This window comes from Megachile rotundata, chromosome 3 (assembly GCF_050947335.1).
Source record: "Megachile rotundata isolate GNS110a chromosome 3, iyMegRotu1, whole genome shotgun sequence".
Classification (NCBI taxonomy): Eukaryota; Metazoa; Arthropoda; class Insecta; order Hymenoptera; family Megachilidae; genus Megachile; species Megachile rotundata.
The window spans coordinates 13444100-13463381 of record NC_134985.1 but is presented as its reverse complement, the minus strand read 5'-3'; the positions used below and the strand labels follow the sequence as shown (position 1 = coordinate 13463381).

Here is a 19282-nt window from a genome sequence, read left to right as displayed (position 1 = left end):
AGTTTTTCATACACTGTGTAAACAACAATTAGTACTTCTTTATATTGCAGATACTTCCTGCACTTTGGAAACGTCATACACGTTATGTTCGACGTAACCTATTTATATTTATTATGCTAAGAAATTCCTACTGCTAACCATGAATTACGAAAGCAACGGAGACGTAACGGATTTTTAAAACTATAGACTACATGACATTCAGAATGAATAAATGTTTCTGTAATGCACATAAAATTAGCATTATCTGTTTGATATCAAGGCATATTGAGATCACTAAATAAAGAAAATATTATATAATTAGATAATAGAGACAGATGATTCTTCATCTTTTATTATCTAACAAATCTTAGAAAATATCATTTACAAATACTTCAAACATTGTACTTAAATACGATTGATAGGCCATCCTTGGTTATTTAAAAGATGATCTTTAGAATCTTGAAGATACTTAGGACCATCTCCTATTCGTGTATGAATAATATATTTGAAACATCCTAAATTATGTTTTCGTATATTAATCTTATTTAACAAATCCTGAAAACAAAAATGTTTAGTTTTATTATATAAATGATATTTATATAAATATAAAAATTTACTTCAGAAGGTTTAACAGCATCAATAGATAATCCTTTCTTATATTCTACTAAAACATCTTCTAATGGTGGAAAGTAATAATCTAATACACCCATAAATTTTGGTACATCAGTTTTTAAAAGATACAAAGTTGCATTTGGTCCTGCATCAAAAGTATACGCGACCTAAGAATAATAGTATTATTTTAAATTGTAAAGCTTAAGATTCAATCAATAAAATACTTTGTTACTATTCACCTTCACATCATGAACAGCTTCATTATACAAATGAACAAGTTCAACAATTGCATGTGAAATATCATTCATATAAATATTTGGTGGATATGTATCTAAATTTACTGCATGCAATTGATTAGATTCTTTCATTGTTAGTTCAGCAAATGTTTTGAAGTCTTTTTCTATAATTGCTTGTTGTATTCTATTTGCTCTTTCAGGAACAACATGTTTCACTCTATGTTTTAGAAGCTCAGACGTTTCCATAGTCCTTTTCATTCCAATTGCACTAGAAACTTTTTTCCTACAGTCATTTACCTATACAAAACAATGCAACTATAAATATGTTTAATAAACCAATATCAGTACAAAATAATAATTGCAGATAATACATACAACTAATATTAAAATTCTCATTTCTGGCCAATGATTAGCAGGAACAATTTGTTTTACTATACTATCAGTTCCATTTGGTTCAGAACCCATGTACCACCTTACAAAACCTCCTGTTGTACTACGGCATGCTGATCCAGAGCCAAGACGGGCTATCATGCTAATGTCACCCTAGAAAACAATACTTAAACATACAAAAATTGTAATAATTTCATACACTGGATAACATAAGACTATATATCTTCTTCATGATACCTCTACTTCATATAATTTTGCAAGAGCTGTTACAAGACACGCATATCCTGCTGCACTAGAAGCCAAACCAGCTGCAGTTGGAAAGTTATTTTCCGAGCAAATGTGAATTTTCCATTGATTCAAATGTTTGGAATGCCCTGCTCGTTTTCTAACTAAAACAACACACTTTATTACTTTTGTAAATTCCAAACATTCAGTACATTTTTATAGATTTATATACTTTCTGTTAAACAATTCTGTAGCCTAGGATTCTTGATATCTTCTTCCCTGGAAAATTATAAAATTATGTTAAATTATATTTCATTTTTAAAATATGTACATATATCTTTCAAACTTACTTTCCATTTAACCATATGCAATCGTTCTTGAAATTTGGACTGATCATAACAGTAGTTTTTGCACATAACTAAAAGTTAATATATGCAGGAATAAGTTTATGATATTTATACAATGTGTTATGTATATTTACCTGCTCTGTATCTAAAGTAGCACTGATGGAATCATTTAATGGTAAAATAAGTTTATCATCTCTTTTGCCCCCTGCAAATAAAAAAAAGAAGGTTTATTGACCTGTGCTGCTTCATCTAAACAATTTATTCTACACTCAACACTTGAAAAGATCTATTTAAATTCAAATTTCTGTAAAAGGTCAGTTTCAAAAGAAGCTTATAATACTTTTAAATGTGTCTTTTTATATGAATGTAAAACTGTATGTTGCAACCGAATTTAACAAAAATGATATACTGTGCAATAGTAAAGAAAATTTTGTATCAATTTCAAATTTTCTTTCGGAATTCTAAAAATGGCGGGCATTCGAATAGGAAACAAGAATTATAATCTTTATTTATATTATCTCGTTTATTTGATAAAATATTTTTTTAAAAAGTGAATAAGAGTATAATTTAGTAATTTAACATATATTTTATTGCAATGTATGTAATGTGAACGAATAAATTTCTTATATACGTTATTTTAATAAACATATAAAACGGTATAATAATTATGACGATTATGCAGTTCCAATAAAAAAATAACAAAAATAAATACGTACAATATTTTATAACAGCAATATTGATGGGTGCGATACAAGTAACGGTATTCATTTCTCAAACTCCACTTATCCACTTTCTTCGACAAGTATGCGCTGAATAACACGATTTCAACTTGCACGTAGCATTTTTATCGAGAAAGGCACAAACTATTCATGACCTAGATTGGAAATGTTATGATACAATCTGCTTTCATTGCTCCAGTTCAAATCTGCATCATTAACCCGCCAGAAATGAATTTCCGCTATACCGACAGGTGCAACGATAAGCTTCCGGAAGTGTTTGACAGATGGTGTTAGTATCGTAAAGAACTCCCGCTCCTCCCCCAGGAAACATGTACCGACCCAGCCGGTTTTCAGTATGATGCCGGTCGCGTCCACGGTGGGGGTGATTCGCACGTTCCTCGGAGAACCATACATACCACGGTCGTGTACGGCGTGCACGGTGTTTCTATGAAACACGCGCTCCTTCTTCGCGATAGGATAAAACGGACGTAGAACCAAAGGACAATATGAGCGTCACTCGGTAACGCGAAGTCCTCGAAAGTATAGAACAAGAGAAAGATCAGAGGAACGGTGAGAGGGACATGGTGTGACCGAGGTATCGCGATTATCCCGAGGACATTATTAAAAGGCGGTAAGGAAAGTAATGGTGCGATTCGAATGCTAGTGGCCGCATCCCTTCCTCGTTATCTCGCGCGTGCTTACATTGTGAATCTGTGCGTCGTTTCCTTTCTCTGAATCGGTCGAGTTAACACGCGATCACCTTGCTTTGTATCGTAACGAAATCAACGAATTCTCGTAGTTCGCCGTAGGAAGAACAGACACGCGGTGGATCAAAGACGAAAATAAAGAAGAAGAAGAAGAAAGCGAAGAGAAGAGAAACCAATGGGGCCGGTGGCACGTACACGTACAGTGATCAAGTGGTGGTCGCGTTGCGTGGAATAAGATCGAGACTTTAAGGTGCTCCCGTGGGACGTCTCGTGGGTTACGGTGACCGAGTCACTGTCATCTGTTTCCAAGAAGAGAGAGGTCGACGGTTTCTGTGTTAGTGTATAAGCGCGCCATGGGGCGTCAGTGTTGGTCCTTCACGAACGGCGGGACCTGAATGCGTGCATATTTCTCCTGGCTGACTGGCCTGCCTTCCATCGTTAAGCTGCATTCACAAAGGAAGCCGATTTTCGGGCAAGGACCGTGTCTCGGTCGTTCTTGCCAGGAACACGAATCGAACCGGTTAATGAAGACTATCCCGTTTCGATCGTCCAATCGGCTAGCAGGTAAGGTCATGTTTGAACTAAGCGAGTTAGAACTTTGAACAAAAGCGAGAGCTCGTGCTCGTTTAGCGTAAATTACCATCGAGCTGAATGTTCGATCATACCAAACACCTGAGTGCGAGCGAACGTTGGTAGAATTTAAATCCAGCGTTCGAATGTTAGCATGGAATTGAATCACAGCGAATTTGAACGCGTCAAATTAAACCGCGCTGAATTGAATTGTATCTTGTCAAATCGTATCAAGTTGCATCGCACCGAATTAAATCATCGAGAAATTTATCGATCGAGGTCACGAGATCTCGAATATTTCGTCAGATATTAAATCGGAACCTAACTTTGTTGCTTTATTCGATAATGTTACTTGAGCGAATGCGATTACACAACGATGTAATTTTATTTTGATATACATTCAGGTTTTTATCCAACTTTTTCATTTTTCTCTTTTATTTTTGTTTACACTCGTGACGCGATAGCGTATCGTTGACGGGAATAGTTTTGAAGAACACAATCGATTATTCATCGATACTGGTTCTTTTATTTCCTTCGTGCACCTTTTATTAGACAAACTTCTCCCTAACTGTTCAATCGTTTCCCGCTGAATAATTTATTCTTCGCACAAAGTTTCTGTATTCTCGGGTCTGGTAACAAAACGCCTGGATTCACTTACAAGTATTTTTCATTCTGGCACGATTCCTTCTTCCTGTCGTTTTCTTTGCGTTGTATTTGTTTCGGTGACGCTCCTTTAAAGAAGCGAAACGGATCGTTATAAATCACGAAACCGATGAATTTTTCAGTGAAATTAACGACTCGTGCGAAAGTAGCGGGATACATGCTCACAGGCCGTAAAACACGTTCAATAACACACGTGGGGTGGTTAAACGAGGTCCTTCACTTTAACTCAGTTTCCGATGGGTCTCTTCGATGTTGCTGACGAGCAACATTTATAAACACCCGAGCTATTCGATTAGCAAATTTACGAAGGGTGTCAAAAATAAATTTTAAAAATTATTTACGAATATAAGATCACTTATATTTTATTTCATTTGTTACAAACTCAATATTTTTTATTTATTAGAATTTCATTTCGAACGCGGTTTTTCAACGCTTTGAAAATCTAATCCGACAGTTGGCAGAAGGAACAGATTAACACAAGAGATAGAGCGTTTCCTCCTCAGATCGTATTTACGATGAATGTCGCATTACAAACAGATCAGACACTCGTACGATGAATATGCGACCCGCGTTTACCGTTCTATACTTATTGTCACCATAGGTGGATGCCGATTGTAGGTACAAGAATGCTGTTCTTTGTTCGATTCACGTACGCTTTTGTGAATGCCACCTTAATTCAGGTGTGCACAAAGATGCCACCCTTCGGCGGTGCTTGAACTCTGCGTTTCGACGTGACCGTGTACGCGTCTCTTTAACAATTACGTATTTAGGTTATTTTATGGTGTATCGCGCATGCGCGTGGGATATTGTTTACCGCGTTTTTTTTTAGTATATCATTTTTAGCATTCAAATACTACCGTAAAATTTCTTTGTAGATATTATTATATTATTTTTGCTCAATTTCTTTTTAATTTTCGCATTTTAACCGCGTCGATAATTTTTCTAGTGCGACGGATATTCTATGACTAAGTGCGCATGCGCATGTGCCGTAATTTAACGTATCGCTTTTTTAAATCAGTTATGCAGTACCTTGTTAAAAATCTAGTAAACCGTTACAACGGTTTTTTATACAATAAACATGTAACTTTCTACGAATTATTTATGAGGATTAAACGTTCGTTAGGCTATTGAGAAATAGAATGTGAATTCAATGTAAATTGTAAGTATTTTCATGTTAAATTAATTAAGAGTTGCATGACGTTTGAAGTGAAGCAAATACATGAACAGTTAAACATAATTCTACGCGATCAAGCTTTACTGTTACAAATAATAGTTGTCGAATTAATATTACGTATTAACGTGTTTACAAAGGTTACGATATCTTGTTTCATAAGAAATACCTTAGTCATCGTTTTTTCCAGGAATTGCGACTTTCTAGCGGAGTTCTAGTATCAGAAACCTTTTTTTCCCTCTCGAACCATAATTCCATAACTATCGAACACGCCGTTAAAACGGATGTAATAAAACTGCTTCCTATTTGGAAGATGTTTATCTCTCTTTGTACCTGAAACTGATAAAACTCTGTCATTTTACTCGTTTCACGGAATAAATTCGTTCAGGAAAGTAGGAAGTATTTTATTTCTTTGCATTCTGGTATGTATCAATTTTAATACGTAATTTAAAAACATATATGCAAATAAATACATGGAAAGAGCACGTATCAGTTTTTAACATTATGTTCTAATATATACTTTTCTTAGGCAGGCTCATTAAACTTGTGGAGAAAATCATATAGTCGAATGATAGAGTTTGTTGACCCTCGGAGGCAGACTGTTGAATCAATGACAATTTAAGTTTAATTTTATAATCTGTATCACAGTAGACCCTCGTTATATTGCCATCGACAAGGTTGTAGCGGTAGAAAGTTCTTGGAATTGGCAAAAAGTATGTTAGGTAGGTTAAAAAGTTTAATTCTCTGATATTACGGCAGTTTTCATGGAATCGATTTACTCTGACAGCCTCGCAGTAATACAACGTGACGAGTGTAACACTAATGTGTACCAAGGACACGGCGATATATCGAGATCTACTGTAGGATTAAACAGTAGAAAATTTTCTTGTCCAACTTTTTCCGACTTCGTTCACAAGAAAGTTCTAGCTTAGTCCAAATTGCAGAATCATTTGAAAGATGATAAAGACTGCCTCAAGGCAAGAAAGGTTGAGAAACCCACGAATTTCTCGTGCCTGCGTTACGTTGCACATTATCGTGGAGCGTTACACGCGTTCCTGGGCCACCTGGCAATTCGTTCCCATGAATGAGAGGCGTCGAATCGGGAGGGCGCAGGAAATCGGTACTTATTCTTGGCCTCGATGCTATCTCCGAGCTTCTCTGCGAGCCTTTTTGTTCGGCCGGTGCACCTTCGGACTCGATCAAGAAACACGTCAGATGTGCGTCAGCTACAGGCCGTATAGATCGTGGCTGACCTTGAATGCGGGTACCAGTTGCAGCACGTGTTTCTCGAACGGGTTCAACCTTCCACGGGTTCTCTAGGAGCAGGGATCGTACTATTTTCAGAGAGCTCGGTCGACTGGAAGAATTTGCAATCAATTAGTCCTTCAGAAATACGCCCTTAGTGTGCATCCGTGTGTGTTTTTACAGACACCAAGAACGGCGAAGAAATATGATATCCGTTTTTAAACGATAGCGCGAAACTTCATGATGTGTTTAGTACTTTTAACTCGGTATTTTATTTTGTTTATGTTCTTAATGTGTTAGGTATAAGACGGTTAGGGATATAAAGTTTAACGATAGTATCAAAGCTAACACAAAGTTTAATGTTTCAGCGAGACTGGACGAACATAATCGGATGAAGCTGGGCCAAGCATGCCCTCTAAGAAGCAATACAATCTCGTTCATAATGACGAGTACGACACTAGGATACCACTGCACAGCGAAGAGGCGTTCCACCGTGGAATCGTCTTCCACGCCAAGGTAATCATCGACAAATCATTTCATACTTTTTGCTGTACCGTCATCTGTTCTTGCAACCTCTTACAATAAGATTTTTAACCCATAGGTTGAATGGCTGTGTCGTTACGTTACAAATTTGTACCTCGCAAGTTATTTTAACTCGCAATCAGTGTCTCAAATAAGGATAACCAGTTTTCCTTATTTCCACTAACCCTACCAAGGATATAAGTACATACAATTCTATGCTTCGACAATAATCCTTCGCACTGGAACTTTTTAATGAAACATGTAATTTCGAAGTACGCGCGGGCATGTAATTTAGACCGTAGGTAGCATTGGGTTGATGAGGGTTGTCTATGCGTAAGACAGTATTTGTGTACGAGTATTTTTAGACTTTTTAACTTTAGGGACATTAGGTTAGGGAAAATGGAGGAACTTTAGGACTTGATACTTTGATGCCTCGTGATGTTATCATATCTTAAACTACCTGCAGTTACCCTCATGAACGACTATGTCATAACCCGTGCGTCGCCGACTCTCCTACTACTTAATATTTACAATTATGTTCCTACATGTACTCATCCTTTTCTCTCCTGATTTTAGTTAATACTTCCACGATCTCTGTGACTCCGAAGAACGTTCTTTCATTATGTTCCCAATCATCCCAACCCCATTATTGGAGTTTCTGCGGATTATTACTCACGAGACCTACAGCTACGAGTCTTGAATAAGGAAACTGATCCAGCGTTCGTTTCAATTCCATTTCTATTATCCACATCAAGGAACAAAGAGCAGATCAGTCACCAGCGAACGATTCGTTCATTTGAAATTACTTCCGGGAAAATGGTATCCAAACGCGGCAAGCAAGAAAGTTTAATGTATCATAAGGAACGGCGTGTTCTGGAAAGAAGGCTCGATCGTTTCTGAATACTAGCGGTTCTTACTGGTCCACGGAACTGGTACAGGACAGTTATTTCGCGGCAGGTAAACGTTAAGTGTTCGAAATACGATCGGATGGCAAAGGCGTTGAAACGAGAACGGTCACAACGATCTAACAAAACTCTGGATTATATTCAGACGTTTTATTATAGACAAAGTAGTGAGGTTCTAGTGAGGTTGCTTAAAATTATATCATAAACATGGAGTTTTATTTTTCATCGAGTTTAAAGCTCCCGATTATTCTTGTTAGCAGATCGTATTTTAATGAGTGGGAAGAGGTTATGGAGTCTATATTTAACATTGAAAATATATTTATAAAATTCGTTCGACGATATTAAAATTATATTTTTGTTAATAGTTTTTATTTGAGGTTGCAGCAAGTAGAGCAAAGATATTACAAACATATTTTTGAACAGTTACGGATGCAACGTTTGATGTGTTTTCTTTAGCCTTTGATAATTGCATCGCGAAGCCATTTACCGAGAGAATCCCGTTTTCCCGAAATACCTGACAAGCCACGCTATAATTTACCGCCCAATTCGACCCGAGCGAATGGCCACATAAAACCGCAAGTGTTTCCGAGAACCTAAAAAGTGTAGCATTGCTTTACGGAAGCCGTTGATCTGTTTGTTGAAACTGCTCCTACGTAGATGTACATCGGTCCACGAGAATTGATTGTAAATAATGAAATTTTGCAACTTTTACAAAAATATACGCTGTTAAACGTATAGGCATGATACAACATATTTTGTGAGGTTTAACTTTTTAAGAAAATTCGATAAACAAATTTAGGAACTTTCAAATGTTCAAATATTTAAATATTTAAACTTTTCATTTATGTAGACTTACTATACTCATATAAATTATTGTGCAATATGTTTAATATATTATGAATTGTCTATCTGCAACATATTGAAAGATAATTTCATTATAATAATAACTAAGAAGTATTATGCAATATATTTAATATATTATGAATAGTCTATCTACAACATATTGAAAGATAATTTCATTATAATAATAACTAAGAAATATTGTGCAATATATTTAATATATTATGAATTGTCTATCTGCAACATACTGAAAGATAATTTCATTATAATAATAACTAAGAAATATTGTGCAATATATTTAATATATTATGAATTGTCTATCTACAACATATTGAAAGATAATTTCATTATAATAATAACTAAGAAATATTGTGCAATATATTTAATATATTATGAATAGTCTATCTACAACATATTGAAAGATAATTTCATTATAATAACAACTAAGAAATATTGTGCAATATATTTAATACATTATGAATAGTCTATCTACAACATATTGAAAGATAATTTCATTATAATAATAACTAAGAAATATTGTGCAATATATTTAATATATTATGAATAGTCTATCTACAACATATTGAAAGACCATTTCATTTTAATAATAATTAAGAAATAACAACATAAATTGCCTGTACGTAGTTAAACATTTAAAACATCCCCATGTAATTCAATATTAATTGAAAAATGGGATGTCCTTTAAGAAGTTAAATAGTAAAGCGAAGAAATGTAATAAAGAACGATACGAATAAGGTCGAAAGCGTAAAATGCGACTGTCCGTGGAGTGGTTGTATGAAACAACCCTCCGAAGGCAGAGTACCATAGAACGGTAGGGGAGGCAGTAGGTGCACGATCGATGGGTGCGTAGCAATGCAACAATCGCGACAGGGAGAGGTATTTTTGGTCGACGGTCGCCAACGGAGAACCGTGACGTCATTGTGCACATGTTTATTTCAGCGGTGTACGTTTCTCGGAAAGGTTAAAGCTTTCGCGCGGACGCCGGCGTCTAAGCTCGTAAAGCGTGCGCGAACGCGGTCACTTTGCGAGGGAACACCGCGGGTTATTCGCGGCGTTCTCGATTTCTCTCGCTGACGTTCGCGTTTCCCTCGGGTTCAACGCCGAAACGACGATTAATTTTCATTCCTGCATGGCGCCGTACCGTCAGCCTCCTTTCGAATTTCGGTCGACGAGAATATATCCAATGTGACTTTACATGTTTTATCTCGCTTCTCGGTAATCGAGGAGCAACATATGTTACTTATTATATATTTATTGCTTCTTGTTATTTATTAGTTTATCGACAATGTACGAAGCTCAGGAACTTATTGAGGACTTGAACATTTGAGGATTTTGGCTTCAGAGAGGAAAGGGTAGCTACTTAGGAGTTTGAGGATTTAGTAACTTCAGTATCTAGAAATTTCGGGGTTTAGGAATATGATTTAGTGTCTAATTTGTTAATACAAAAGATTAGAACTTTGCGTCTGAATATATTGAACGGACTGAACTTACAGCAACCACTCTAAGTTATCTCTAATCTATAATCTATAATCTCTTCCCTTTCGCATCCCAATTTTTGCGGATAAGAGCTAGCATATTCGTTCCCAAAGCTTGTTAGATGGATTCTGCTTACACAACCGTCTAAGCTTCCAAAGATTTTCTGGAACAGCGATTAATCTTCGTTCCCTCGAGAGCTCACGTTCCGTCGACTGTTCATTTTCTGCCGGGTTTCGTTCGATGAAAGGGATAATGTTGCTCAAAGGCGTTCCCTTTCGATCCACATATGCATGTCCAATTTTTACCCATGAAAGTAGATTCAAATTTCAAACGAACTTGAAGTAACTTTGAAATTTCATACATAAACTATTTTAATTTTTGTGTATAATAATCATCTATATTTCCTAAATGAAATTCGTATTCTTGTAAGCGTCTCAGAGAGAAAAATCTCGCCCTAGTAAAGTCAATAATTTTAGCCGGATTCTCTTGGCAAACACGACGTTTACGTTGCTTTTGTTTCACGTCATATATTTGGCTGCTTCTTGCACCCTGTATTTATACAACCATATGTACCATGTGCTACGTCAAACAAACCTCATGATATTTCAAAGTTAGAGCCATAGTGGCGCTATGAGTTATTGTAGCGTGTTGTGTCGCCATGCGTGGTTGCTATGCGTACTATGTGATGTTAGATTGCCACGCGTTGGATATTGTCACGCTTTGGATCGTCACGCGTTGAATCACTACACGTTGAATATTGTCACGCTTTATATCGTCACGCGTTGAATCACTACGCGTTGGATATTGTCACGCTTTGTATCGTCACGCGTTGAATCACTACGCGTTGGATATTGTCACGCTTTGTATCGTCACGCGTTGAATCACTACGCGTTGGATATTGTCACGTTTTGTATCGTCACGCGTTGGATATTGTCACGCGTTGAATTACTACGCGTTGGATATTGTCACGTTTTGTATCGTCACGCGTTGGATATTGTTACGCTTTGTATCGTCACGCGTTGAATTACTACGCGTTGGATATTGTCACGCTTTGTATCGTCACGCGTTGAATCACTACGCGTTGGATATTGTCACGTTTTGTATCGTCACGCGTTGGATATTGTTACGCTTTGTATCGTCACGCGTTGAATTACTACGCGTTGGAATTGTCACGCTTTGTATCGTCACGCGTTGAATCACTACGCGATGGATATCGTCACGCTTTGTATCGTCACGCGTTGAATCACTACGCGTTGGATATTGTCACGCTTTGTATCGTCACGCGTTGAATTACTACACGATGGATATGGTCACGCGTTGAATCACTACGCGTTGGATATTGTCACGCTTTGTATCGTCACGTGTTGAATCACTACGCGTTGGATATTATCGCGCTTTGTATCGTCACGCGTTGAATCACTACGCGTTGGATATCGTCACGCTTTATATCGTCATGTGTTCTATCGCCACGCGTTGAATCACTACGCGATGGATATCGTCACGCTTTCTATCGTCATGTACTCTATCGTCACGCGTTGCATCACTATGCGTTAGATATTGTCACGCTTCGTATCGTCACGTGTTCTATCGCCACGCGTAGTATCGTCACCTGTCAGATATTATCACGCGTTGAATATTATCACGTTTGTATTACTACATGTTAGATATTGTCACGCGTAGTATTCTCACATGTTAAATATCATCACGTGTAGTATCATCACTCGTAGTATCCAACACGTTAGATATCATACGTTGCATAATTTAACGCTGCATTGCCACGTGTTAGATGTTGTCATATATTATATAATCTTTCATTCCATTGCTACGCGTTGTGTCGTGATACGTTGAACCCCACGCGGTATACCTCAGTGCATTATACAGTGAACCATTAATTCTCTATACAGTCAATAACAACATATCTTCTTTTACTATCAAACACGGCAATATGACAAGAGTACTATATTCTAAAACGTAAACGTCACATTGTTAAATAAGAATTAAATTTTGTATATTAATTTTGTCTACTAATATTGCAAAGAAGTATGTTGTTATTGTAAATCTGCAATTAGTATCTTTCACGAGTAGTTAATATTGATTTGAAATTGATGTAATTGTCATTGCCCCGATTAGGTTTAAGTTGACTGTTGCATCGACGTATCGATCGTTAGAAACTTGATCGTCTGGCTCTTTTGTACCTTGTACGTAGCGCGCGTGGGAGATCAGCACGTGTGCAACGAGTCGGCCGAACACGTGGCCAGGTTATCGTTTCAATAGGGAAATTCTAAATACGGCTTCTAGCTGCCCTGTGTTCCTCCATACATGATTTATTTTCTCCTTTACTATTTTGTGTTGATGGCTATGATTACTTTTATATTTTTATGTTATTCGCGGACATTGATCCATGATGTTGCCATATTACTGTTCTACTCTTCTATTATGTCATATTCTGTTATACTATGTCATATTGTACCTTGATACTGTTATACTATTCTTATCGTTTTTGACGTTCTACTGTTGTAGTATTGTATTATAGTGTTGTCTGTTATTTCAGTATTTGTCACATTATACAGCTATGTTATACTAGTATATTACTGACTATATCTATGTTATGCTACTGTTCATATTTTATGATTGTGATACTTCATTTCTTCATCATTACATCAGTTCACGTTACCGTTCTCTTTGGATAAACAGGATTTTGTAACTTGATTAAGTGTACTAATCCAGTAAAATATAATAGGTTATTAACGTCATTAAGCTCCAAACTGCTCCAGTAAATAAATATTATTTCATGGTGTGTGCATTAGATAAAAGTTCCATCGGAGTTTGAAATGCGATATTTCAAGCGCGTTAATGTTCAGCATCCGTATTCACGCGAATCAGAGTAGTAAACCATTAGAGTAATTAAGATAATTAGTTTGCGTAGGAATGATTCAACGTCTGACTGGCAAGCATGCAAACAAGTGGAAAGCTTTTAATTCTGTCTGGCATTTGCTTACAGTTCATCGGCTCTATGGAGGTTCCTCGACCGACCAGCCGAGTGGAGATCGTGGCGGCGATGCGAAGAATCCGCGTGAGTTCGCATAATCTCTAATTAACCGCGACCAATTACACCCGCTGGCCGATCTTGGTTAATTTCAGTCTTGCTCTGTCTGTCCTCAGTACGAGTTCAAGGCCAAAGGGATCAAAAAGAAGAAAGTGACGCTAGAGGTATCGGTGGACGGTCTGAAAGTCACTCTTCGGAAAAAGAAGGTGATCACTCGTTTATTTGCAGTTTACCGTGTGCGGCGAATCGTACGTTCACCGTAATTACTCCGGTACTCTGGGCTTTCCCCTTGGCCGTGTAATTGTTTTTTTAATTTACTCGACGTGTAATAGATATACTTAACTGTGGATACCGTCTATTAACCTCTTGAGTGCCGGGTTTAAATTCTACAGTGGATGTTAAGTATGCAAGAATAGGACAATTTATGTTGAACTCTGAATATTCAATGTCAGGAATCGAATCAAGAGTAGTGAGAAGTAAAAAATTGACTATACAGCAAAGAATTGTAAAATTGACCACACAACAAAGAATTATAAAATTGTCTACACAGCAAAGAATTGTAAAATTGACTACACAGTAAGGAATTATAAAATTGTCTACACAGCAAAGAATTATAAAATTGACTACACAGCAAAGAATTATAAAATTGACCACACAGCAAAGAACTAAAAAATTGACTACACAGCAAAGAATTATAAAATTGACTACACAGCAAAGAATTACAAAATTGACTACACAGCAAGGAATTATAAAATTGTCTACACAGCAAAGAATTATAAAATTGTCTACACAGCAAAGAATTATAAAATTGACTACACAGCAAAGAATTATAAAATTGACTACACAGCAAAGAATTATAAAATTGACTATACAGCAAAGAATTATAAAATTGACTACACAGCAAAGAATTATAAAATTGACTACACAGCAAAGAATTATAAAATTGAGTACACTGCAAAGAATTATAAAATTGTCTACACAGCAAAGAATTATAAAATTGTTTACACAGCAAAGAATTATAAAATTGACTACACAGCAAAGAATTATAAAATTGACTACAGAGCAAAGAATTATAAAATTGTCTACATAGCAAAGTATATAAAACTGACTATACAGCAAAGAATTATAAAATTGAGTACACAACAAAGAATTATAAAATTGACTACACAGCAAAGAATTGTAAAATTGAATACTATGTACAGAACAGCAAATGTACTATCTTGAGTATCAATGTAGTAAGTGAATACTGAATATGAAACAATGAACACATGTAACGTATGCAAAATTTAAAATTGAGTATCAAATATTAAACACTACATGGTGAATAGTTAGAAACAGTAAGGCATCAGGTACTAAATTTTACTAGAATAACATGAATAAAATTAATGTCTATTCATACACCTGTTTGAAATGCAGCGAGATGCTAAATACCGGTCTCACCGAATCAAGAGTCCATAATATTTCAATGTTAACGGTCCAATTACTCAGAGATCCTGGTCTCTGATTTATTGCGCCGAGCTTTTTGGCTTGTTGCACCATCTGCCCTAACTATACTGTGTCCATCACCATTCAGTAGAAGTAACGTGTTTAAAAATGAATTGTAAAATTGGTTAAATAATGGTTTCGCTTCATATGTCTAGTATATTGAAACTGTAATATTTCAAAGCCATTTAAGAAATATTGTGAAGTAAGAAAGGATGATAATTATTGTATGTGAATATTGATATTGAATTATATTGTCAAGAATATTTTGAACAGGTTCTATTTAATGTCAGAGATATTTAGAAAAATATTTTCAGTATGGTAATTATTTACAAAAAGGTGCACTTCAATGTAGATGACCTTGAAATATATTGTTGTGGTTATTTGAACTATGCTATGAGTTTTTAAATAACTTTGCTATTGAACAACTTTGCTATGTATACAAATATCTTCATGAATTTTTATGACCTCAATGTAATCTAATACAGTCTGTGATCTAATGTAATCTAATTCAACTTGACTTGACTAGTCAAACCTAATCAAATGCAGCCTAACTAATGTAGTCTAAACCTGACATAACTAAGTTAATCTATCCAAGTTAATCTACCAATTTTTTGATATAATTAGAGAGAAAGCAGGAAAGGAATAAACGAAGTTCAATGTCTTTCTAGATGTAATAACGTATAAATTCGAGGCGTGCTACTGTAGCTCTTACTCAGTAACAACCTACGTATCATGGATTAATGAGTCATTTGCTCTGTGTTTGCGCAGAAGAAGCAGCAGCAGTGGATGGACGAGAACAAAATATACCTGATGCACCATCCCATATACAGGTAAGACCGCTGCTACCATGGGAACGTTTTTCTTCTTACTTTTTGTTCCAGCAAGATTCTGTAGCTCCCTCAATTACATCTTCTATCTTAGAATAGTCAGTTAGAATCTTGAAATTAAAGTTTCTTTGCTTTGCGATTATATTTAATCATAATTATCGTTTATTTTCTGCTATGTAGTACTGTTCCATTAATGAAGGACTCTCGCTATATTGCCAAGGATGACGATGTAGGAGAATGAAATTTTTGTGCAATGTGCTGCTACCTGAAAATATGGATTAAATTATGGATTGTACAGAGATTTGGTTATTCATGGATGAAGGATGACACAACCTGTGGAAATAAAAATATGTTGTTATAATGAGTAGGAATTGTAACACCCTATTGTAACTTATACATAATACTTGTGATAGTTAAACACATATAAAATGTAGCATATAGCGATTGTAACTTATAGCGATTGTCGCGTGTTATAATTCAGCACATGTAGCTATTGTAACGTACAGTCATTGTAACGCGCAGTGATTATAACGTGAGGATATTGTAATGTACGATTCCACAATGTGGATTCTAATATGTGATTACTATACATTGTAGTTGAATTCATAGCGATTATAACATGCAGTGATTCACGCGTTGCAATTCTAACACGTAGTGATTTAACACGTTGCAATTCTAACACGCAGTGATTTAACACGTTGCAATTCTAACAAGTAGTGATTTAACGCATAGCAATTATAACACGTGACAATCTGACACGTGGCGATTATAACTCATGGTGATTATAGTGGTTTGACACGGAGGTATTTCAGGTGGTAATTATAACATGTAGCAATTTAACATTTTACTGATGTTAGCAGTTTAACGAATGATATATTTATTCATACAACGCTGTTGGTGGCAATATAACGAGTGTCCATGTATTAGAATTTTAATAGCTTCTTTATTTTTATAATAGAGATAAGTGAATTAGAGTAAGAATGAAGTTTTACAAATAATTATTAGATTTGATATTTTAATGTTTGAGATTAAAGATCACCATTTTGTCATTCTAATATTTCATATTTTGTAATAATTATTATACTGTATATTTTGTAATAATATTATTATTATTATATTGTAAAATAATACTATACTATTACTAGTACACATGTATGTATACAGCAATAGTATTTTATTATTTTACAATGTTACTATTTAATTAAACCTATAAACTTGCTCACAGTAATTTTCTTTACTGTTGCAGGATATTCTACGTCTCCCACGATAGCCACGACTTAAAGATTTTTAGCTATATTGCGCGCGATGGAAGCAGTAACACTTTCAAGTGCAACGTTTTCAAATCTAGTAAAAAGGTAAGCAACTTCTCCATTAATTTTTAATCATCGTCATCAAACTTCGAACCTACTGTAAAACAATGCCCAATGGTTTTATAAATCCCATAGCGCACTTTCGATCTCGTATTTTCCAGCGGAGGATCACTTTTGCGAAAGTTTGTTTTGAAACGAAATACAGCTTGTCTTTTGATGCAGAAGAGTACTCGTGTATACAAATTGTGACGCGATGCGAGAAGCTCTAAGCTTAGACGGTTCTCTACGGACCTTCTGACCGACTCTATTTTTTTCTCTTTTATCTTGCGATCGTTTTTTTTTTGTGCTCTGCGCGCGACGTCTCACCGAAATTATTTTAACGACCTCTTGCCATTGTAAACACGCGACAAAACGATCGACCATTCAGTTTCGGTAACCTAACCTAACCAACGAGTCGAAATACAATACTTTTTATTTATAAAAAATTTGTAACAGTTGTGGTACATAAAAGTCTATGAAATGTTTATTATTTTTTAAGACAAAAATTGTATATTATATAAATAATATATAAAGATAGTGTTTTTTTAACAAGTATTGCATATTCATTGTATGAATTATACATATTAATTTTTTGTTTGAATATTCTTTATATTAAGAAAAATTTTGTATGTTTAATTGTTGGTAGATCATGAGAACTTTTTATACAAAATTTGTGACAAAGGAAAAATGCGTTGCATAGTAAATGGAACGAATTAATGTTCTAAGTAGTGTAGATCAATATATGGTTGGACTAATGGTGTAAGTAGTATAGGTCAACGTTCAATGGGAAATAGTGAATTTATATTTTGTAATTAACTATTGCAAATTAAGAATAACCATACACAAGAAAAATTATTAACAAAACTACACAAAAATTCATAAAAACCATAATATTATTGACAAAATTAAAAATTAATAATGATCAACTGTTTTTAATTCTGAAATTAAGTCCAAAAAGAATTTTTAAAAGCTATATATCTTATTTGTTTAAACCGCCGTTTTAATATCGCAGAAATAACGCGAATCATTTATATTATTCTAGAAAAGATACATGGATTTCAAAGGGATTTTAAATCACGATTTGGAAACATTTTCGACGTCGAAAGTTCAAGGTGTGTGTACATTGTACACGCGTTGTAAAGTTTTCACGCAAAGCACAATTTGTCATTTAGAAAATAAACGTCGATGCCTCGGAGACTTCAAAGTGATCCGACTTTCGAGTAGCTTCTCGTTTCGAGCGTGTTTTACTCTAAAAATAAACTATTCCAAGAATGAATTAAGCTCTGTATATCTTCCCTTACTTTGACGGGAAACTTTTCTGGCTTTTGTCCGATATAGTCAATCGTTTGATTTTTCCTTCGTTAGGGGAACTTTGCGTTTATTTTCAAGACTTCCTCAATTGGAGTGACTATTTTAGAAATGTGAAGACGAAGCTCTGCGTTTCTGGGATTTCTAGGTTTCCGAATTTCTGGGTTTCCCGAATTTCAATATTATCGAATCTCTACGTTTTCCGAATTTCTACGCCCCCGAATTTCTACGTCCCCAAATTCTCACGTCTCCGAATTTCTACGCCCCCGAATTTCTACGCCCCCGAATTTCCACGTCCCCGAATTCCAACGCCCCCGAATTTCTACGCCCCCGAATTTCCACGTCCCCGAATTCCTACGCTCTCGAATTCCAACGCCCCCGAATTTCCACGTCCCCGAATTCCAACGCCCCCGAATTTCTACGCCCCCGAATTTCCACGTCCCCGAATTCCTACGCTCTCAAATTCCAACGCCCCCGAATTTCTACGCCCCCGAATTTCCACGTCCCCGAATTCCCACGTCCCCGAGTTCCTACGCTCCCGAATTCCAACGCCCCCGAATTTCTACGCCCCCGAATTCCTACGTCCCCAAATTCCCAAGTCCCCGAATCTCTATATTTCCCAAATTCCCACGCCCCCGA

General features: G+C 35.8%; 2 protein-coding genes across 4 annotated transcripts in view; one reads left to right on the top strand and one right to left on the bottom strand.

Moving 5' to 3' along the window:
- Positions 1 to 302: 302 nt before the first annotated feature.
- On the bottom strand, positions 303 to 2700 carry Mvd (mevalonate diphosphate decarboxylase). The gene is made up of 9 exons (XM_003702112.3): positions 2506 to 2700; positions 1924 to 1994; positions 1793 to 1860; positions 1675 to 1721; positions 1455 to 1606; positions 1203 to 1370; positions 831 to 1124; positions 597 to 758; positions 303 to 534 (listed from the first exon to the last, which is right to left on the bottom strand). The coding sequence occupies exons 1-9, from the start codon at positions 2555 to 2557 to the stop codon at positions 385 to 387; spliced, it is 1164 nt and encodes a 387-aa protein (XP_003702160.2). The 5' UTR covers positions 2558 to 2700; the 3' UTR covers positions 303 to 384.
- Positions 2701 to 2871: 171 nt separating this feature from the next.
- LOC100882661 (carboxyl-terminal PDZ ligand of neuronal nitric oxide synthase protein) overlaps positions 2872 to 19282 on the top strand; it is a 32619-nt gene continuing 16208 nt past the window's right edge. Inside the window, exons 1-6 of one of the 3 annotated variants that reach the window (XM_076529266.1) lie at positions 2872 to 3779; positions 7233 to 7380; positions 13630 to 13701; positions 13791 to 13880; positions 15928 to 15989; positions 17233 to 17341. In XM_076529266.1, the coding sequence (XP_076385381.1) occupies positions 7273 to 7380; positions 13630 to 13701; positions 13791 to 13880; positions 15928 to 15989; positions 17233 to 17341 (441 nt within the window). In that variant the 5' untranslated portion in view covers positions 2872 to 3779; positions 7233 to 7272. Of the gene's footprint in view, positions 3780 to 6177; positions 6342 to 7232; positions 7381 to 13629; positions 13702 to 13790; positions 13881 to 15927; positions 15990 to 17232; positions 17342 to 19282 lie in introns of those variants that run through there. The other 2 variants (XM_076529269.1, XM_076529267.1) reach the window with 2 other exon arrangements.